Source organism: Oenanthe melanoleuca, chromosome 1 (assembly GCF_029582105.1).
Source record: "Oenanthe melanoleuca isolate GR-GAL-2019-014 chromosome 1, OMel1.0, whole genome shotgun sequence".
NCBI lineage: Eukaryota > Metazoa > Chordata > Aves > Passeriformes > Muscicapidae > Oenanthe > Oenanthe melanoleuca.
The window spans coordinates 91,796,252-91,816,696 of NC_079333.1; the positions used below are offsets into that span (position 1 = coordinate 91,796,252).

The following is a 20,445-nucleotide window of genomic DNA, read 5'->3' on the forward strand; positions in this document are numbered from 1 at the left end:
AGTACAGAAACTCTTTTACTGTGCAGGTAGTCAAACAGTGAAATAGACTGCCAAGAGAGGTTGTGGTCTTTACATATGGAGATACTCAAAATTCAACTGGATGTGGTTCTGGACAACCTGCTCTAGTTAACCCTTCATTAGAAGATCTGAAAGGGTTTTCCTTCCAACCTCAACAATTCACTGATTCTTTGACAGATTTTTAAGAAACGGATGGGTACACAATAGTGACACTAGTGGAGAGAGAGACAAAATATCACATAAAAATTTTCAGAGGGTAAGTTAAGGAGAGGCAAAAACCCCAACACAGGAATTATGTAAAGATGTGAAATTTAAACCCAAGAGCAAAGGTCAAGTCAGTGAAAGAATTCAAAACACAACATAAAACAGTTTATTGCAATTTACAAAAGGAGCAAGCCTACAGTTGACTCAGTCTTGCAGGTTATTTTCTTAGGCCAGGTTTTGATAGTATTTCACATACCAAGTAGTTCTTGTTGGGAGATGCCCCATCCCTGGAAACATTCAAGGTCAGCCTGGATGGGACTCTGAGCAACTTGGTCCAGTTGAAGATGACGCTGCTCATTGCAGGGGGATTGGACTACATGACCTTTTAAGATCCCTTCCAACCCAAACTATTATATGATTCTAAGTGGATTACATAAAGTTACCAAAGCAAACATGACACATGAAACCAACCCTTCAGCTGTGTGCCCTCAGAGACACATAAGAAAAAAAGTCATAGAGACAGTCATCAATGTCTCCTGCATTTGTCCTGAACCCACAAAGTAAACTGCACTTCATTTTTTGAAGCAACATAATGAAAGTGCCAGATAACAATATCTGTACATAGAATAAAAACCATAATAGCATTTTCTACCCTCATGAACATTGGGAATTGCAAGTAAAAATTCATAAGCTTAGCTCCAGAAAACACAAACCTAATAACAAACACATCTAGGCAGAATCCTTCTCTCTCAACAGTAAACAAATAACTCCCAGAATTTCTCTGTAATTTCACTGAGAATTATGCTTGCAGAAAGAGCTAAAATACATCCAGATTTTATTATGTGACTTTTAATTATAAAATCTTTCTTAAAAAAAAGAAAAAATATTCTAATATCTATCATTTTAACAAGTTATAAACAAGTCTCTATCAAAGTGTGAATTGGTATCTTTCAACAGCAGCACTAGACATTCTGGTTTAGATACTGCATACTCAATCAACACTACTTTAAAAACTGACCTATTCTACTCTTCACTCTCTAGCAGCTGCCACTTCATCTAAAAATAGCCTATTTTTTTTTCTATAAATTTCCATTTAGAGAGAACAGATTCAGTATTAATGAATTATGTACATAGAATCATGTAGCAAAGCTAGCTGACTACCTGTGTTGGAAACAAGTTGAATTATGCTTTAGATGAAACCTACACATTACAGACATTATTTCATGCTGTATATAACCTGTACCTTATAATGCTTTTAAATAATTACTTAGGTAACTCAGAGTTTGATATATCATAACAAATATGATTAGTTGGAGGCGAAAAGGAGGAATAAGCCCAAAGTAGGTTATATTTGCCTACCTACAGGCATAACCCATGTCAAAATATTATTTAAAGACAGTCTGAAGATGACAGGCATGAATATAATTTTTGCAATACTTTGCCAAACACTTGGCTGTGACAAAAGACTTTAGGCCAGGTGCATAAGAAAAATAGATCCATCAGTTTCCAGCTTTAACTGTCTTTCCCCAACCAAACTATACCTCCACAGAGGTTCTATTTTCAACTCCTCTGCTGAACCAACTGTTGGCAACAGGAACTGGGGTTTTATGTAGTCAAGTATGCAGAAGAAAAGAGGGGAGTGTTTGTCTGGTTCTCTCCCTTGATAAGCTTTTTACACCCTGGTGTCTAGAAATGGGTAGAGCTGACTGAGATCCAGGTGCTGGTCCAGCAACTGTGTTAAGAAATACTGAGCCCAGCTCAAGCCAGCCCACTTTCTTTTTCAGTCTCTCCACGTTGCAGTTCTATTTCCTCAGGCTGTTGTTTATGAGTCCACCTTTGCATTACTCAGCAAGTCTGACAGGCTGCCAGCCATCCACTGATAAAGTAAAAGAAAACAAATGCTATATTTTAACTTTCATTACATAGACCAAATCTGAATGGAACCTCAGTACAAACAATTCTATACCATGTAGTATCAATACTAATGAGGGTGTCAATGCTAGTGGGAACGTGGAGGGCTGAAGGGTATATGTGAAATGCTTCTACACAAACACAGTTTGAATCCATTCCCCTTGTGCTGAAGTAGCAACAGGGTCATAGATTTCTATCAGGGCAGTAGCTTCCAACTCCTCCTGTCTGCTGCCCATGCTGCATGCACTGGTGTAAAAGCACCTCAGCTGGCCTGCCAGCTATGTTGCCTTCCTAAAGGAACAGCCTTTAATTCCATTGAGAGAATTCTCTGGTGTTTCCCTGTTGGTTTCTACTACATTGGGAATCTCTGGCTTGTCTCTGTAACACTGCAAGTGCATTCTAATGTGACCAGCACATTTCAGAGTCACTGGCAGAGGGTCCTCCTGCATGCTGTCCCTCTAACCTTCAATTCTCACTCCACATCTTGCCAGGCACAAACCTGTCCCACTCTCCCATCACAACTAGTTTAAAGCTCTATCATTGAAATGGGCCCCTCTGGTTACCAAGCAGCAACTCTCCTCCCTGAGAAAGGTGAGTCCTTACTGGTGCAAGCATGCCTGGTGCTGCATAGACCATTCCATTGTCAAAAAACCCAAAATTTTGGTGGTGATACCAGCCACAGAGCCATGTAGTAATAGACTTAGCCCATGTGTTTCTTCCAGTGTTGCTGCCTTCAACTGGTAGTATAGAGGAAATCATAATTTGTGCCTCAGATTCCCTTACCAAACACTCCAAGGCCCTGAAGTCCTTTTTGATGATCCTTGGACCACGTGTTCCCACTCAATCAACCCCTATGTGGAAAACCAGTAATGAGTAGTAGTCTCAGGACCACTCCAGATTAGGAAGTTTCTGGATGCCATCCCTACCCAGGCCCCAGGAAGGCAGCAGATCTTCCTATGGGCTGGGCCTGACCGGCATATTGGGTCCTCTGTCCCCTTAGAAAGGAATCATCTGCAACTCAATAAGCCTAAGTTCAAACAAAACAATGATCTATGAATGAAGTTAGACAAAGAAATTTGGTTTCAAATCTTTTTCCAAAGAAGTTCACAAACTTCATCAACCATAAGGCCAATTTCATGTTAACAGTGGAAGCCAACCAGACAATTGTTAAGAACCAGAAAAAGAAAGTCCTCAGCCTGCTTCAGTAGACAAGGAGGAGTACATGATGGCAATGAATTAGAAACCAAAATTGACAATTTATTTTATAATCCTATAGTTGTCCTAATTATGACAAAGTATTTTAACATACTGAAATTACACATGTCAAGACAGGGAAAGCATTCAAGAGTTCTTCTGTGCGTCATCTTGAAAAACAAACTTCTGCAGAGATCTCACTAAATTAAATTTGATTTTAAATAATTGGTGAATATTTTGCTGCTCAGTCATCTGAGATATTTAACAGAATCACAGAATGGGTAGGGCTGGTACCACACTGTGTCAGCTGGTTCAACCTCCCTGCTCCAGCAGGGCCATCCCAGAGCACACTGCACAGGATTGAGTCCAGAAGGTTCTTACATATCTTCAGTGAGGGAGGCTCCAGAACCTCTCAGGGCAACCTGTTCCAGTGCTCAGTGACCTGCACAGGTAAGAAGTTCTTGCTCATGTTCAGGTGGCACTTCCTGTGCAGCAGTTTCTGCCCATTGCCTCTTGTCCTTGGCACCGCTGAGAAGAGCCCAGGTCTGTCCTCTTAACACCCTTCCTTCAGACAGACAGCTGAGAGGGCCCTCATCTGCTTCTTGGCCCCCAGGACACACTGCTGGTTCATGGACAAATGGCTGTCCACCAGCATCCCCAGGTCCCTCTCCACAGAGCTGCTTTCCAGGTCAGTCCCACCCTGTGCTGGTGCAGGGGTTGCTCTTCCCCAGGTGCAGGACCAGCCTTTGCTGAATTTCAGGCAAATCTCCCTGCCCATCTCTCCACCCTGTTGAGGCCCTTCTGAAGGGCTGCACAGCACTTTGGGGTATCAGCCACTCCTCCCAGCTTTGTGTTGTCACTGAACTTGCTGAGGAGGATCTGCCCTTCATTCAGGTCACTGATGAACAGGAGAAGCAATACTAGGCCCAGTATTGAACCCTGGAGGATACCACAAGTGACAGGTCCCTGCCAGACCCTTTGCAATGATGACGTCCCTCAGCCATTTGCCAGTCAGTCCTTTTTCAATCCATCCAGTCCTTCCTCCTTGACTTTGTTTATGAGGATATTGCAAGAAAGTCTCAAAAGCCTTGATGAAATTGAGGTAGACAACATCCACTGCATTTCCCCATCCACCCATGTGGACAGAGATGGCTTTCAGAGCAAGGCACTCCACCACCTTTCCAGAGTTTGAGGTGAGGCTGACTACTTGGAATCTCCCTAGGTCTTCCTTCTTGCCTCTTCTGAAGGCTGGGGTGACATTTATTTTCTTCTAAACTTCAGGCAGCTCCCCCAGTTGCCACAATCTTTCAAAGATCATTGTGGTTGGCCCACTTATGGTGTTCACCAGGTCTCTCAGCACATGTGGGTGCATCCCATCAGAGCCCATGAACTCATGGATACCAAGGTGTTCTCTAACCCAATCCCCCCTGACCAAGGGGAAGTCTTCCTTACAACACTCCTTTACCCAGGTCTCCTGTGTCAGAGATTCCTGAAGGCTGCTCGTCAGTGAAGACTGATGCAAGGAAGGTGTTCAGCAACTCCGCCTTCTCCTTGTCCTCTGTTACCACAGACCCCATTCCATTAATCCAGAGGTATGTTGGCCTTCCATGCCTTATTTCTAATCACTCTGACACCTCTATACATTCATTCCAAGTGGCCTGACCCTGCTTCCATCTCCTGTGTATTCCCTACTACACTGGAGAAAAGAAGCGAGTTCCTTACTCATCCAGACAGATTTCTTGCCCACTTTCTTTTTCACTGGGACACATCATTCTTGAGCCTTGCAGAAGTGATCCTTATGAACAACTAGTTCTCCTGGACCCCTCTTCCCCACAGGATCTGTACCCATAGGATTCTTCCAAGAAGACCCCTGAAGAGGGTAAAGCTTGCTCTCCTCAAGCCCATGCTTACTGTCTTGCTTGCTGCCCTGCTTCCTTCTTGCCAATACTGAATTTCACAATCTCATGGTCATTGCAGCCAAGGCTGCTCCCAACCTTTGTATCTCCAACAAGGCCTTTCATTAGTTGCTAGTTGTAGTAAGATTGAGCAGCACAAAATTCCTTGTGGAATCCTCCACTACCTGTCACACTTATATAAACCTCTTCCACTGAGTTGCTGAGAAGCAGTGAAAGGAATTTGCATTTTTAAAAGCTTAACAGAATTCCCTGCATCACTTTGAAAATTTCAGCTAGCTAAAGCAATTGTTTAACTTTGCACTGCAAAACACATAATATCAAAGCTATCCTGAAAAGACAACATTATGGTTAAGTTCAACTCTGTTAATAATTTGCCAAGCTTAAATTTATTTATTTTCTAAATATGGCAAAGCTGCTTTCTTAAGCAAAATACATTATCTTCCTAAGAAAGAATGAAAAACAGGGTAACATGACTGCAAAGCACATGCTAAGTAATTTTAAACTTAAACTCTAATTGCTTTGTAATACAATATAATATAAATTTGTAGCATGCTTACACTGGTTTCAAAATACTGATTCAATTTTAAGATAAAATTCACGTCAGCTTATATACATCTTATGCAGATTTGATAAACTTGGGAGTGACTCAGATATTCCTATAACCTTTGCCCTGTATTAAAGCCTGGACTACTTTTCTAGTATGATTGCATCTTTGTTGGGCAGACAAACCATTGGAAAACTTTGCAGATGCAGCAGCCTTCACAATCAAATTTTTAAAAAATTGTATCAGGATCACTGTGGAACAAGCCTCTCATGCCTTCCTGCAAAGGAAATTCAGTTATTGTGAAATACATCCTTTGCACATCTGTTTGGGGTTTTCAATAAGAATTTTAAGAAGAGTAAGATTTCACTGCAGAAGTGAAATCCTTAGCAGTGTCTCACAGCTAATAGGAAATGTTCCATTCTTATTATACCCTGGATTTTAATACTGATAAAAGCAATTAACTTTGTTTTATTTACCTGCAACAGAACAGTCAAAAAATTGGCCCATTTCCAATCCCTTTTATGTTAACAGAAGCTAGATCAGCAAATATGTAATCTCATTCTTTAAATGTATACAAGAAATCAACATGTGTTAAAATCAAGGGTTAGCATCAGCATTTTACATCAATTGCATTACTGAAACAGTACAGAACAATGCTACTTAGATTTAATTCCATTTTCAGTACAACATTCATGAATAAAGAATAATTATTGAAGTTAAAAGGCCTAAATCATGGTAGAAATACATTTTTAGGATGTTTAGGCAGATTTCCAATGAATGCAGCTTCCATTATGTTTATGAATAGTCAGCAACAAATGTGCAATTTCACTTGACCCACTAAAGCTCCCAAATCACTGCTTCCATCCAGGCACCATAGAAAGAGCCTTGCATAGGAGAATCAGTTGACAATATGCTCACTTACCCTTTAAGCTTTCAAGTTTAAGTGCTAGAATGGGAAAGGGGCATCAGTAGAGCCACTGGGATTTGTGTCAAGAATACTTTCAAAGAAACTCAGGTTCAAGATAAAAATTAAACTGAACGAAATGTTGAATGTTGAAATACCCTGGTGCTGTTGGAGGAAGACTTTTATGTTATTGACAGTTTTACTCTGTTCTGACCAAAAATACTGAAAAAAACACAAATGAGACACCAGTTTCCAGCCAGTGTAAACTTTCTTAAAATGACAGAATTATGTTGGTTTAACTACACTTGATATGTATCCTCCAACACAGTTTCTTCGTCCTGAAAGAGTAAATCACTTGGTTTTAATTTTTGATATTTTATTACAGGTTGAGGTTTCCAAATAAAATATAAACAGACACTTCTGAAAACAGGCTAAGAAGAAAAGCACAATCTACACACAAGAGACTGAAAGCAGATAGGTAACATAAATGAGAGGGGAAAAAAATAGGACTTACCTTTGAACACTGTTTATGATTCTGGCACCAAGCAAGCGACCCATTGTTCTGAAAAACAAAGGAAATGTACATGAACATTAGTATTTCTTTCAGGCTATATACATTCATCCTAACATATTTAAATGGAATGCACCATCCAGTTCTGCTTGGACAATGATGATATACCACAATGTAATTACCACTCCTGACTCCTAGTCCCTTTTGTGGAGTTGAAAACCCACACATGTTTAAAGAGAACATAAAAAAGTTAGGAAAGCATTTCAGCAGGCAAGTTTGGTGGAAAACTGACCAAAGTAATCTTTTAGTCCATCTTTGTAAACATTTGCTGTCTAGAATTGCTTAGTAGACAAACAGTAACACTTGCATTTAAGAATTTGATATAGATTAGTAGTGATTCATGAAAAGTCCATTAGTTGCATTTCAATACTGTACAACACTTAAAATAAATTGTCAAGCAAAGACAATGAACAACCTTTAAGTAAATGGAAAATTCAATTGAATGCAACATGAGTTTCCCAAAAGTCACCTGTGCCAGTTTTATTTTATATAAAAAAATTTTTTTATTTTGATAAAAAAGTGCATTTCCAAGATAAGCAAACAGTATAGCTCTGATTTATCCTGACTCCAGTAAAATAACCAATACTGTATAACATGCAAAATAATAATTTAAGCTAAAGGAAAACATGATGAGAAGTATGAAGCTGGCACAGGGACAAACAAGAACTTGTTCTTCTTCTAGAGATGCTTCTGAAGTGTCAATTTTTGAAAAAAAAAACCCCACAGCTCAGAAGTGTATGTGATGTTAAAGGTCTAAACAAAATAAGTATTTACTTTCTGTAGAGTGGAAGAGTGAAACAACATCAGGAAGACCTAAATAACTGAACATGAGAAACAGAGTACAAACTCTGCAACACATCCTAGGCTGGCATACTTAGGGCATTATATATATTTCTTTCATCATTTACAAATCCATACTTTGTAAACAGAATGCATGAAGATTCTAGTAAATTCATTGTTTAGAATTGGACTAAAATTGTCAGTCTATGAGGGAGTAAAAGGACACCCTTTCAAAGGTATTCCTACAGGGAATGTGACTGCAGTATGCCGCCACAGTTGGCACCAGCTGTAGATCTGGAAATTAGTTTCCAAGAAGGAGGAATTCAGGTAGGCCAGAATGCTCAGAATGCTAAGTACAAATATAGCAGCAGTATACCTTTTTTTCTTTCTTCTTTGTTTTTTTTCTTTTTGTTTTTTTTCATTAAAGAGAGATGAAAACAATGGAAAAATACACATATGTTACAGAGTGCTTAAATACAGCATAAAGGCACTTTCTGCTCCTCACCTCATCCCACCAGGGAGGGCTGGGGGTACCCAAGGAGTTGGGAGGGGACACAGCTGTGACAGATGATCCCAAGATTCCATACAATATGGTATACTCAACATATAATGCCGAGGGGAGGAGGAGGAAGGGATGGATATTTGCAGTGATGGTGTTTGTCTTCCCAAATCACCACTATGCATGACAAAGGGGATGGCTGAACATCTGGGAAAAAGTGAAATAACTCCTTGCTTTGCTTGTATGCATGGCTTTTGCTTTACCTATTAAACTGTCTTTATCACAACCCATGAGGTTTTTCTACCTTTACTGTTCTGATACTCTTCCCAGTCCCACCCACAGATCAATTGAGTGAGCACATGTCAAGTTAGTTGCCAGCTGGCTCTTAACCACAACAATACATAACTTTTCATGGATAAAACTCACACAGATAAAGTAAAATTGTCTGTCTATGAGTCTGTCAAAGTACAATTCAGAAGGAAAAACAGATACATTAGAATGGAGACAATCACAATAGTTTTTCAAAACTGCAGCATGTGTTCTGATCTCAGTAAAGTTTGTAAGCTTGAATACAGTGATTTGCTACCACAACTATGAAGCCTATGCTTTGAAGCCAGAACTCTCTCCATGAATGTTTAAAAAGATCATGTCTGTGCATGTCTTCATACAAGTGTATAGTCAGATGTTCACAAAAGCTGCCAAGATGTGGTCAGCAGGTCAAGGGAAGTGATCCCCCTTTAATGTGCTCTCCCAAGCCACACATGGAGAACTGCATGCAGTTCTGGGATGCTCAGGACAAGAAAGTCAAGGACATGTTGGAGCAGGTCCAGAAAAGGGCCACGAAAATGATCTGAGGACCAGAACCTTTTAATAAAGGCTGAGACACTCGGGGTTGTTCAGCCTGGATAAGAGAATGCTCCAGAGAGACCTTATTGCAGACTTTCATTATATAAAGGGGGCTTAAGAGAAAGACAGAGACCAAGGTCTGTAGTGACAGGACAAAGGGCAACAGATGAAAACTGAGAGAGGGTAAATTTAGACTGGATCTAGGGAAGAAACTTTCATGGTAAGGGTGTTGAGATACTGGAATAGGTTGCCCAGAGAAGTGGTGGATGCTCCATCACTAGAACTGTTCAATGATCAACATGATCTCATGGAAGATCCCAGGGTATGGACTAGACTACCTTTAAAGATCCCTTCCAACTTTCATCATTTTGGAAGTGACTTGAACCATTTCCATAGTCGGAATCACTAAACTCACCATCAGAATGGTTTGGCTTTCACCACAGCTCTCAATCTGAACTTCAGAAAATTTATATATGTCTTTTTTTCATATGAGCTGAAATGTGTACAGTTTCTACTCCTGTATTACCAAGGTAGCTTTGGGGATAATTAATATAAAGACATATCCACTCTTTTTCACTCCTTTCCACTTATTTGCACTTATTCAGGAGTGTTTTAAAACATCAGTTCATATTATTTAATTTTAATATTTTACAAAAGTTTATTTTATCTTCCAGCAGATTACAATGCAATACTACTTGATTTTATAATACCATTTTTATCTGTCATTAATGTAAAATTTAGCTAAAACTGAGATTCACTAGCATAAGATTAGCTAACTATGAGCACCATCTCAGGGCCAACCCCTTTGAAAAGAGACATAAATAAAAGAAATAAAACTTTAGAACAGTTGTAAATAACATAAGCTAGTGGGAATTCCTTAGTATTACTCTCAATGCTGTATTAGGATTTATTCTTTCCATTTACAAATCTAGCCAGCAGCAATGTTAAAACAACATTTTATGTGCTAGTTTCAATTTATCCCTCTTTCTTCTTCACATAAAATGTGACAGAAGTAGCTGATTGCAATAACAGATCAGTAGCAGCTCACCACTTTGTTTCAGTTACGCTGCTACTTTCCACTGAACTAGAAAAAAGCATTTCTGCTTTTAAATTGTATCTGTTACTTGAGACAACAAAGCCATAAATGCCCAGATGTGTGGCTCTCCTACTTGATAATTTCAACATCTACAACTGTTTTCATTTCTCTAGTGAAAACTTAGTACTTGCGTTAAAAAGGAAACCTATCAGAACATGAAAATATTGTTTAGCAATTTCAACTTCATACAAACTAACATGATGTGAATTATCTTTCATTGTATAAGGAAAAACAAATTCTACCAGTTTCCTCTGAACAGCAAGGTACCAGAGCAAGCACGAACCCTAAATGAAGGCTCTCCTCCACCCTGCATCTTAACATATGGTTAATCACAAACATTCAGCTGTGATTATTGCTCCTGCCAGTGTACCTGGCAGAAACCATAATTTCAAATAATCAGAAATTTGTGTTTTATCTGTAGCATTTTACATGCTCCTACAGCCCATCCTCAGTTCCCTCATGTCTGCTTTTCTTCAAACCCAATTCTGACTTGACTTATGCTGGTGAGTTTTAACGTAGCCTTTAGTGGTGTCTTCAATCTGCAGTGCAGAAATGGCCTCAAGGAAGAGTTAAATGCCACTTTTCCCACCCATTCATAACCCTTGCACAGCATTGTTGGAACCCTGAAGCTTGGGAGTTTTGAACTTTCTGTGCTGTCAGACACTGACCCCCAAGAGAGCACTGCTTTTCACCTGAGGCCTTGGACAAGGCTTCCAAACTTGAGTGATGGAGTTAGAATAACTGGTGTGTAGTTTGAATAGAAGTATGTAATATCACATGGTGAAGGGTTTGGAATTTGGGGTTTTAGAATATAGTAATAGGCATGGAACAAGATGAAGGTTTTGGGGCATTGGTTTCTTCTTCCTTCTTGCTCCTTCTTCTTGGTTTTAGGTAGTATTTTTTGGTCCCTTAGAAAGTGCTGCACTGTGTGTAACAGGTGTTTGGTTATTGGGTCAAAAGCATAAATAATATAAGTGTTAGCTTTTAATTGCACTACTTGGCTTTAAAAGACCCTGTAACAAGTGAGATATGGATCCATTTTTTCACTTTTAGCTTGTTGGCTGGAAGTGCTGTAGCACTCACTGTACTATAGATAAGAATAAATAAACAACTGAGTCCGAACATGAAACTCTGTCTCTTGTGCTTTGATTCCAACTCTGACTGAAGGCAGAGGGAAAAAGAAGATAAATACTAATACAGTGTATCTTCAGGACAACCTTGAAGCATCCTAATCTGCATGCTGAAGAGAGCAAACTGCACTCAACAGGACGAACTCCAAGGATCCCATCTTCTCAGGCCTGACACATCACATGAAAGGTGTCAGGCAGAGGAAACTAAAGCAGTCTCCAACAGCATACAGGAGATGGATTAGAGGAACTCAGGTCATCACCTGAGCCCCACACACTTTCAACCTGCCAGGAAGGAAATGGTAGGCAAAATTCAAGAATCATACCTTCAAAGAGCAGAGCTGCTTGACATGTACAAGAAAAAGAGCTTACAAAAGCAGAAACCGAAGTGGGGAGGGAAACTAAAACAAAATGATAGTAAATATTACAAGATTCACAGGATTGCAAGATCACTTTACAAGATTCATTTCATCAAGTAATTGTGCACACTTGCTTTCCCCTTGTAAACCACAAAGGTCCTAACAGTTAAGACAAACATGTATTTTCTGTGCCTTGAAAAAAGGAAAGCTGTGCAGCATCTCTTGTAAGGAAAAAAAAAAATATATGTAGAGAAACAAGAAAAAAACAAAAACAATCTTCTATCTACAGTGGGCCCCATGGGGAGGAAAGAAAGTTAATAACATTCACAAGCAAGTACAAACTGGTCTTTAATTGGAGCAACGACAAAAAAAAAAAAAAAAAAAGTATAAAATTACTTAATTTGCATCTCCGTCCATACTTATGTTAGGAGATACAACCCTTCTTTTGAAATGCCAGAGATGAGCTACGAAAATTAACTAGCCACTTAATCTGCTGTGACAGTAGCTGTATACCTATTATCAGTTTTGGAAGCCTCTTCTCCCCTGCCCAATCTTCAATCCATATGTGTGTGAAACCACTGTCTCTCAGAAGTGGCCTCTCCTGATGACCTCACTGATTCATTCAAAATGACAAAAAAGCATAGAAATAAACCTTTCAAATAACACTACCCACTGAAGTAAAACAGAATATTTGAGTAGACAGATCAATAACTGCTGCAATGATGGATGTAAAAAGAGAAGCTCCCAATATACATTTTCCTTACCCTTTCAAAAATCTCAACAGCATGAAATTAAAAGTAACAGTAAAGTATATCTTGTGTTTGACATGCATTTCCTGGCTGCACGTTCACTACGACACAAATTAATACAGGGACTTATCTATGTCAGTGCTGTGTCCCCAGGCCCAGCTCTGAAATGTGGAACTAAGGGGAAAAATGGAATCAACAAACCCAAACTAGGCTTCCCAGCTCCCAAATACAAAAGTGTGCACTTAGGAATGAATTTCAGGAAAGCCTGTACACTTAGTGGGAGAGATGTCAAAACCAACAGATAGGAAATGCCAAAAAAAAATTTATTTCTCAATGCCCTTCTGTCAAGAGTAAACACAAACTTGTAATAAATGCATGGGCAGGGGAAACAGAGTACCACCTCTCCTGGGCTCTGGTATTTAGTTAACCTTTTGCATATAAATAACTGGAACATATTTTTCTTTGAAAATAAGGCAGAAAATGAAAAGAGGATACCTTATTATATAACACTATGAACACTTGCCCTGCAAGTTTTTCACCAAGTTACAGCAAATTTAAGCCCTCATGCATTTTAAGATGACTCAGCAACAGGCTAGAGTGAAGACTAAAACCTGGCCAGTGAAACCAAAACACTCTGTAGGAGAAACATAGAGCTGGAGGTGGTGAAGGGGAAAGTTAAAGCTCAATAGCAAGGTCCACCTCAGAAACAAGACTGACTCTTTCAAGGACTGCTTATGCAAAGACATTTTTAGCATTATTTCTGCTACATGCTTGTCCAGTGTAAGTCAAGTTTGATGACCATCCTCTGGAGAAACCATGGACAGAAGAACAGTATGAGATGAAAACATCCATAAAAAACAACAAAATAGCAGTAATATTCTGGTTCCTTGGCTTCCATTCAGAAAAGAAAGGAAGGAAATACAAGCAACTGAAATGAGTATATTTTGCTCTTTATATAGTTTCTGATTTCACTGTATATTATATTTTATGGAAGTAATTCATTAGGAAGGGATTTCTGTTGCCATATAATGGTACTAATAAAACTGAAAATGAAAAAAAGCAAGCATCAACAAATAATACATTGAATGTTACTGTGTAGCTTTGAGCCATTCCCATCTGTCCTGTCAGTAGATCCCAGGAAGAACAGATCAGCATCTTCCTCTCCACTTCCCCTTTTCAGATAGAGAGCAATGAGGTCACCCTTCAGCCTCCTCCTCCCCAAACTAGACAAACCCAAAGTCCTCAGCCACACTTCCAGCCCTATGGCCAGCTTTGTTGCCCTCCTCTGGGTGCATTCAAGAACTTTCACATCATTATTAAATTGTGGGGCCAGAACTGTGCACAGCACTACAGGTGAAGCTGCACCAACACTGAATACAATGAGATAATCACCACTTTGAGCAGCTGGTGGTTCTGTGCTTGATGCACACCAGGATGGGGTTTGCCCTCTTGGCTGCTAGAGCATCCTGCTGATTCCCATTCAGCCTGATGCTGACCATGGCCATCTTTTTCTGCAGGGCTGCTCTTCAACTCCTCCTCTGCCAGTTTATTCTTGTGCCCAGCATCATGCAGATCCAACATTTTTTACTTGGTAAATTTCATCCCATTAAACACTGCCCAGTGCTCTAATCTATCTAGATCTCTATGCAAGGCCTTTCATTCCTCAAAAGAGTCACCAGCACCTCCCAGTTTGGTATCATCAGCAAACTTGCACTAATGGTGCATTTACCTGCTGCCTCCAGAGCACTGATGATGTATGGAACAGAGCTGGCTCTAGAACTGAACCCCAAGGAACACCAGAGATGACCAGACACCAGCCAGATGTGTTCACTAAAACCCTTTAAGCCCTGATCTTCAGCCAGTTCTCCCAGCGCACCAAGAACCCACTCATCCCACAGCTGCCCTTGGCATTCCCTGACCCTGGTTCATGTTTGCCATGCCTGAGGCTGTTGATGACCCTGTTACCAGCACCCAGCTCTGCCCACCCCACGCCAGCCCCCTTGGGGCTGCTCCCCCCAGAGAGGCCATAGCCTGAAATGAGGTCACCCCCAGCCCCTGGCTTTCCATGCCCTAGGAGCCAGCCCATGCTGACAGCACAAGACTGTGCTTTAAGGTCTAGAATAACATCTTCATTTATTCCTGATGTATAAGCAATGTCCTTAGAATTTATTCTAGTTAGCAAAAGCACAAAGCAAACTTTCAACACCAAAACCAAATAAAGATCAACCCAAACAACAGAAAACAAAAAGCATATAAAACCAGGTAAAACCTAACAGAACAAAACAATACTGCATAGAACTCCAATGTGAGAAAAGGTAGAAAATCAAACAGCACTTGGCATATATTAGCCACACTGTTTAATATATTATTATCAGATAATTTTATGACTGTGTGATATAAACACATGTAGAAATTCAGCATTAAGCTTAACTATGTACATATATTTCCTCTGCCATATTATAACGACATACAACTTCTTAAAAAAAATTTAAAAATTTAAAACAAAAACCAAAACAAAACAAATAAACAAAAAAAAAAAAAAAACCCAAACAAATATTACAAACACCACACCAAGCAACAGTATCCTGAAAAAAGAAGCTGAGGGCAAGAACACATTTTGGAACAAACACCTGAAGTTATTCTGTTACTATAACTAACACTACAGTTCCTCACAACCAAACCAAATGTATGACCCCCCCCTTAGATAAAGCCATTTTTATACCCCAGATGTTTAAACCATAGAAAAGTCAATGCTGGTTACTGGTTAACCCAAGGTAATTAAGTTAAAGAGATGACTGAATGTAAGAAATACTTATAAAACTAATCAGCCTAAAAATTCATTCTCTGATATAACTGCAAATATAAACCAAAATTCAATTATTGTGGATCACAGTGTGACTCACACTGCCATCTAATTTTAAACATCTGGATTTAACACCAGAAAATGTTTATCACAAATAACTTTTGGAAAGTCTTAGGTTTTCTTTTGGATTTATGCTGACATTGCCATCAACTGTAATGTGCTAGGTCCTATCACAATGATATGGTGGGTCTTCCTGTAGATGAATGGCCACAAGGAGAGCTAGATTGACCTTGACTTTGTATGAACTGTATAGAGAATATCAGCGCAAAGTTTATCTTTATTGCTGTTACAGACCAAAACATTAAAAGCCACAACTTCATATAAACCAAAAAGAGGAAAAAAAAAATAGACCAGAGTAATTAAAAAACAAATTAAGTAAAATCAGCAACCATCACCTAAATCATGAAACACAATGCTACTTGTTCTCTGGCTGTCATCATTAGTAAGTTCCTAGAAAGATGATCATCAAAACCCAAGGGCCATTACCAGTGAAACAGCAAAAGATCAGTAGTTTTGATAATAGAGTATGTATTGCTTGGATTAAATTTGCATCTCTAAGTATGGGACACCTTTCCTCTTTTTGGAGCACTGTCTTCTCAAATGCACAGAAAAACTACTAGATAAACACAAGCTGTAAAAACAAATGAGCCACAGGAATCCTTGTCCCCCCACACACTTGTGAGTTATGACTGCCTTCTTGTGGTTTCACAGACCTCACTCTTACCACTTCTAAGACTGATCTCAACTGACTCTATTTATCAGAAGTTTTTACCAATCTATAAAAGAATCCAGATTAAAGAAACTTCACTTCTCCATGCAACAGGAGGAATTCAATACACTGACACTAACTAGAAGATATTAAAGTTATATATTGAATCTCAAAGTATATTTGGGCCAACTTTCAAACACATTTTTTGGGATGAAGTAACCCAGTTGAAGTGAACAGAAACCAGTCTAATAGCATTAATATGGGAAGCAAAAGATAGCTTGTAAACTACTTCTTTGTAAGCTCTATTTCAAAATCCCCACCCTTTCAAAATGCTAATGCACCTCTTCTGTTGTGTCAAACTACATTTGCTATACATTTGAAATAATGAGACAATAAAAGTATATGCTGGCTCAAGGATGTCACAGAAGTGTAGCCTTGGGAAATTAACACCAAAAAGAACAAAATGCATCCTAAAAACATAATGCTTGCTTATGTAAAATACAATATAAATGTAGAAATACACAACCTACTTTGTATGTGAAAAAAATACAACTAGTTCACAATATACTGTAGGATTCAATGTTTCAGAAATGTTAAAACACTAATGTGTAGATGCATCTCAGACATTTCTAATATTTGTCAACTACACAAGAGTAGTAATTCAGTACTTCCTATCACACGAAATTTTCCTCAAAAGCCACACTGTTTCGCGGCCAATCAGGGCAGCGTTGCTTTCTGGATTTGTAAAATGCTTAAGGTTCTGTTGTATCACATCCTTAAGAAACTAACCCCAAACACACACAAAGAATAACCATGCATTTTTATATAAACTAAAATGTCCATTACAAGTAGTCTAACTATAAACTACACAAACAATGATTAGTCCACACATGTTGAATTGTCATGGAGTAATTTTTGATTACAAAGACTGCTAATAGTAGTACAGAAATACTGTACTGCATACTGGCCATGTGATGGTTCACTGTATTTTCTCCTGTTCTGTTCTGGCACGTATGAGAGGGACATCATTATATACTACACTTGCAACTTTGGCAAGGGTATGGATACACACATGTCCTTCAAACTTAGCAGCTCTTCAGTATGACTCTATGACTATGACTCAGTGAGGTACCATCAAATTTATGGTCACATTCTTGGGCTTAACATACTATGTATTTCCAATATAATTGCATGAAATTCACATGATAAATTTCAGGAATGTCTTTCCTTTCTCTTTGGCACATGTTACTAGTTTACAAGATACTAAATATTTCAAGCAGCCATACTTCCACAAGCTGATGGATACATATATTTTCATTTCCCTCTTAAAGGAAAACAAATGAAAATATGTATTCCGTGCAGCACCTTTCTCAACATAAAATATTCATGACAAGTATCTCCTTAGTCCTATTGTCTTGATGTATTACTATAAAATTTTTCCTCTTTGGAAGCAATAAGCTCGATAAACATAACTGAGCAATAAGCTCAATAAACATAATATGAATACTGTGTTTCCCTATCTATTGATATTTTAAAGCAAGTAGTAAAGTATAATCTCAGCAGTAGATTAGCCCAAATAACAGTCCTACAGATGAAATATGTAGTCTAAAATTTGACCATAACTGTTTATTGGTAGCTCCAGAGACCTATTAATATTTATAACATTTTTTAATACAAAAATCAAGTTTTGAAGGAATTATTAAAGTGCATAGCAAAGCTCTCAAAAGTAAAATATGTAAAAATTAATACAGTCCTTGGAGGTCTAAGAGTTGTGTAAACAGTCTTGTGGGAGTTTTTCTCCCTTTTTCACAGAAGACCTGTCTCAGGGAGTAAAGTACACCTCACCAGGGATTGACCAGGGATTTCCTAGAAGCATTTGCAAAAGGGTTGTGGTCATTCAGAAATTAGAGATTTTTTTCAACTAAAAATGACCCTTGAACTTAAACAGAATAGCCTATCTGCAATTTGAACCAAAACCAACACAATATTGGTAGAAACCACACAAACACAAAAAAAGTCTTTAACCATGACAGTTAAAGCAGCATTTCAGAAAGACGTCTGATTTCCCTGATATATTTTAATTATTAATCTTTCCAAACATCTTCCTTCACTGTAGATGTTGCAGAGAGACAGAAAAGATAGAATGGGTGCAGTTTAATAAGCCCAAAATTTATTGTTTCATCTCTAAAGTACAACTCAACAAAAATCTTACCAGACAGGTTAATGCTCTTCTCTCTATTGCTCTCATTTTTTTGGTCCTTGGCCTGTCCTTTCCCAACCCAGTTCTCACTTCTGCAGAAGGTCAACACACAGGGCTGCCAAATTAAGCCTGTCATAAAGACTAGTAGATGCCAGTGGCATCTGCTCAGATACCACACATCACATTACTTGCTGAATGTCCTTCTCCTAAGAGTGTCCCACAAGCAGAGGAAGTCATGCTGCCCTTCTCCAGACAAGTCTGTGCTGCTGTCTTTCCCCAGCTCCCACACCTGCAAACCCTGTTGGCAGAGTTTGTGTGCAGACCACATTCTTATTCCTATCCTATTTTAAGGAATGGTAATAGCTACAACAACAGCAGAAGTTGTGATGAAATTGTGTTGACAACGGATGAAAAACAGGCATCAAGGAAGGAGCACGTTGAAGGGTGGGTGAGTCTTTCCCTTTCCACTTGAATTTGACATATCTGCTAACCTGATCTGAGCTGAGACCCTTTGGCCCTGCAATGCTGACAGTATATTCCTGAGAGAAATAGTCTTTTAATTCAAGTTGAAATATATTCTTCCAGTTTTCTTAGGGGCTTTTCCCATTTAAGAACTGTATGCTACAAGAAATGTATATTCCATGGGACAGTTGCTGCAGCCCAGTGCTCTAGACCACCTTGCAATCAACCTAAGACTGTAAAAGGACAGATGAGAGAGAGAAGAAATCAACATTAAATTATATTGATTACAAGATACTAAAACTACTAATACAATTAAAGGTACAGGGGTATTAACTTGATCTTTCTTCAGTGACAATCTTCAGTGGAAGATTTATGTTGCTTCATCACATTGCCATAAAATTCTCCACAAACATAAAAGCACTTCATGTGCCAGGTTTTTAGAATAGTCTTATAACTAACTAATGAAGACATACCATAAAAGGAAAATAAATCCCTCTTCAAGGCAGAACTGAATCATTTGTCATTAACACATATGGTTACCAGAGATGTAGCTGTTATGCAGAACAAGCATTTGCTGAGAGATCCATCATGTTTCAAACCTCTCTGGCACCAGGCGAAAGAGTTAAAAATTAATTCAGGTTAATTTGCATTGAAGTTATTGAAAGGCTTGTAACATGAGAGGTGTCAAAGCATGGCCTAAGTCCCTACCCAAGCCACAGTATTTTAAAGCCTCCAGTTAATGTAAACAATTGGATATGGAATTTCACAAAATTCCACTGCAAAGTCCTTACCAGTTCTGGTATCTTTAATCTAAATCAACAACCACAAAAGAAAACCGTTGTAATATATATCCTTCAGTTCATTAAATGTGGACAACTGCAGTTAATGCAAGTTGTCAATAACTTGTACTATCAGCAGGCATTTTATATTAAGATTTTGTTTCTCTTTCTTAAATCACCTTTTTTTGCAGACAAATATTTCAGTTGTTCCCTTTTGGAAAGTCTCTGATACTGGTAGTATGATCCAGGAATTCTGTCCCAATTATAGTTTCCTTCCATTTTACCAGCCTTCTCACCAGTGTAAAGCAATTGAGAAAGAAAGACAGTGAAGGAGGTTCTGGTACTACAAGTAGATTGAAAATATTCCAGTTTCTTTTTCATTGGACTGAGGAGCTCTGCACAATTTACTTTCTCAGTGGGAAGTCCATGGGTGAGAACAAGTTAACTGAGGCTCAATCTATACCAGATGGTTATACTAGGTATGACTAAGCATCTTAGAGGCATAAAAATTTGACATCTGCTCCTACTATTAAGAGAATAAGCCATGCCTGTTGATGAAACTTACAGGGATACTCTGGAATCCCTGAGGGTACCTGGATACATGGAGTAACAATCAGAAACCAGGCAGTATCTCACCTTCTAAAAAAATATTTTTCTACTGTCTTCAGCAGTATTTAGCTCTGGTTACATTAAATTGCTTCCACCTTCACTTGT

At 38.7% G+C, this 20,445-nt stretch overlaps 1 protein-coding gene across 1 annotated transcript in view; it reads right to left on the minus strand.

Moving 5' to 3' along the window:
- ANOS1 (anosmin 1) overlaps positions 1 to 20,445 on the minus strand; it is a 126,381-nt gene that overhangs the window by 94,665 nt on the left and 11,271 nt on the right. Inside the window, exon 2 of the mRNA XM_056501306.1 lies at positions 7,206 to 7,253. Coding sequence (XP_056357281.1) covers positions 7,206 to 7,253 — 48 coding nt within the window. The remainder of the gene's footprint in view (positions 1 to 7,205; positions 7,254 to 20,445) is intronic.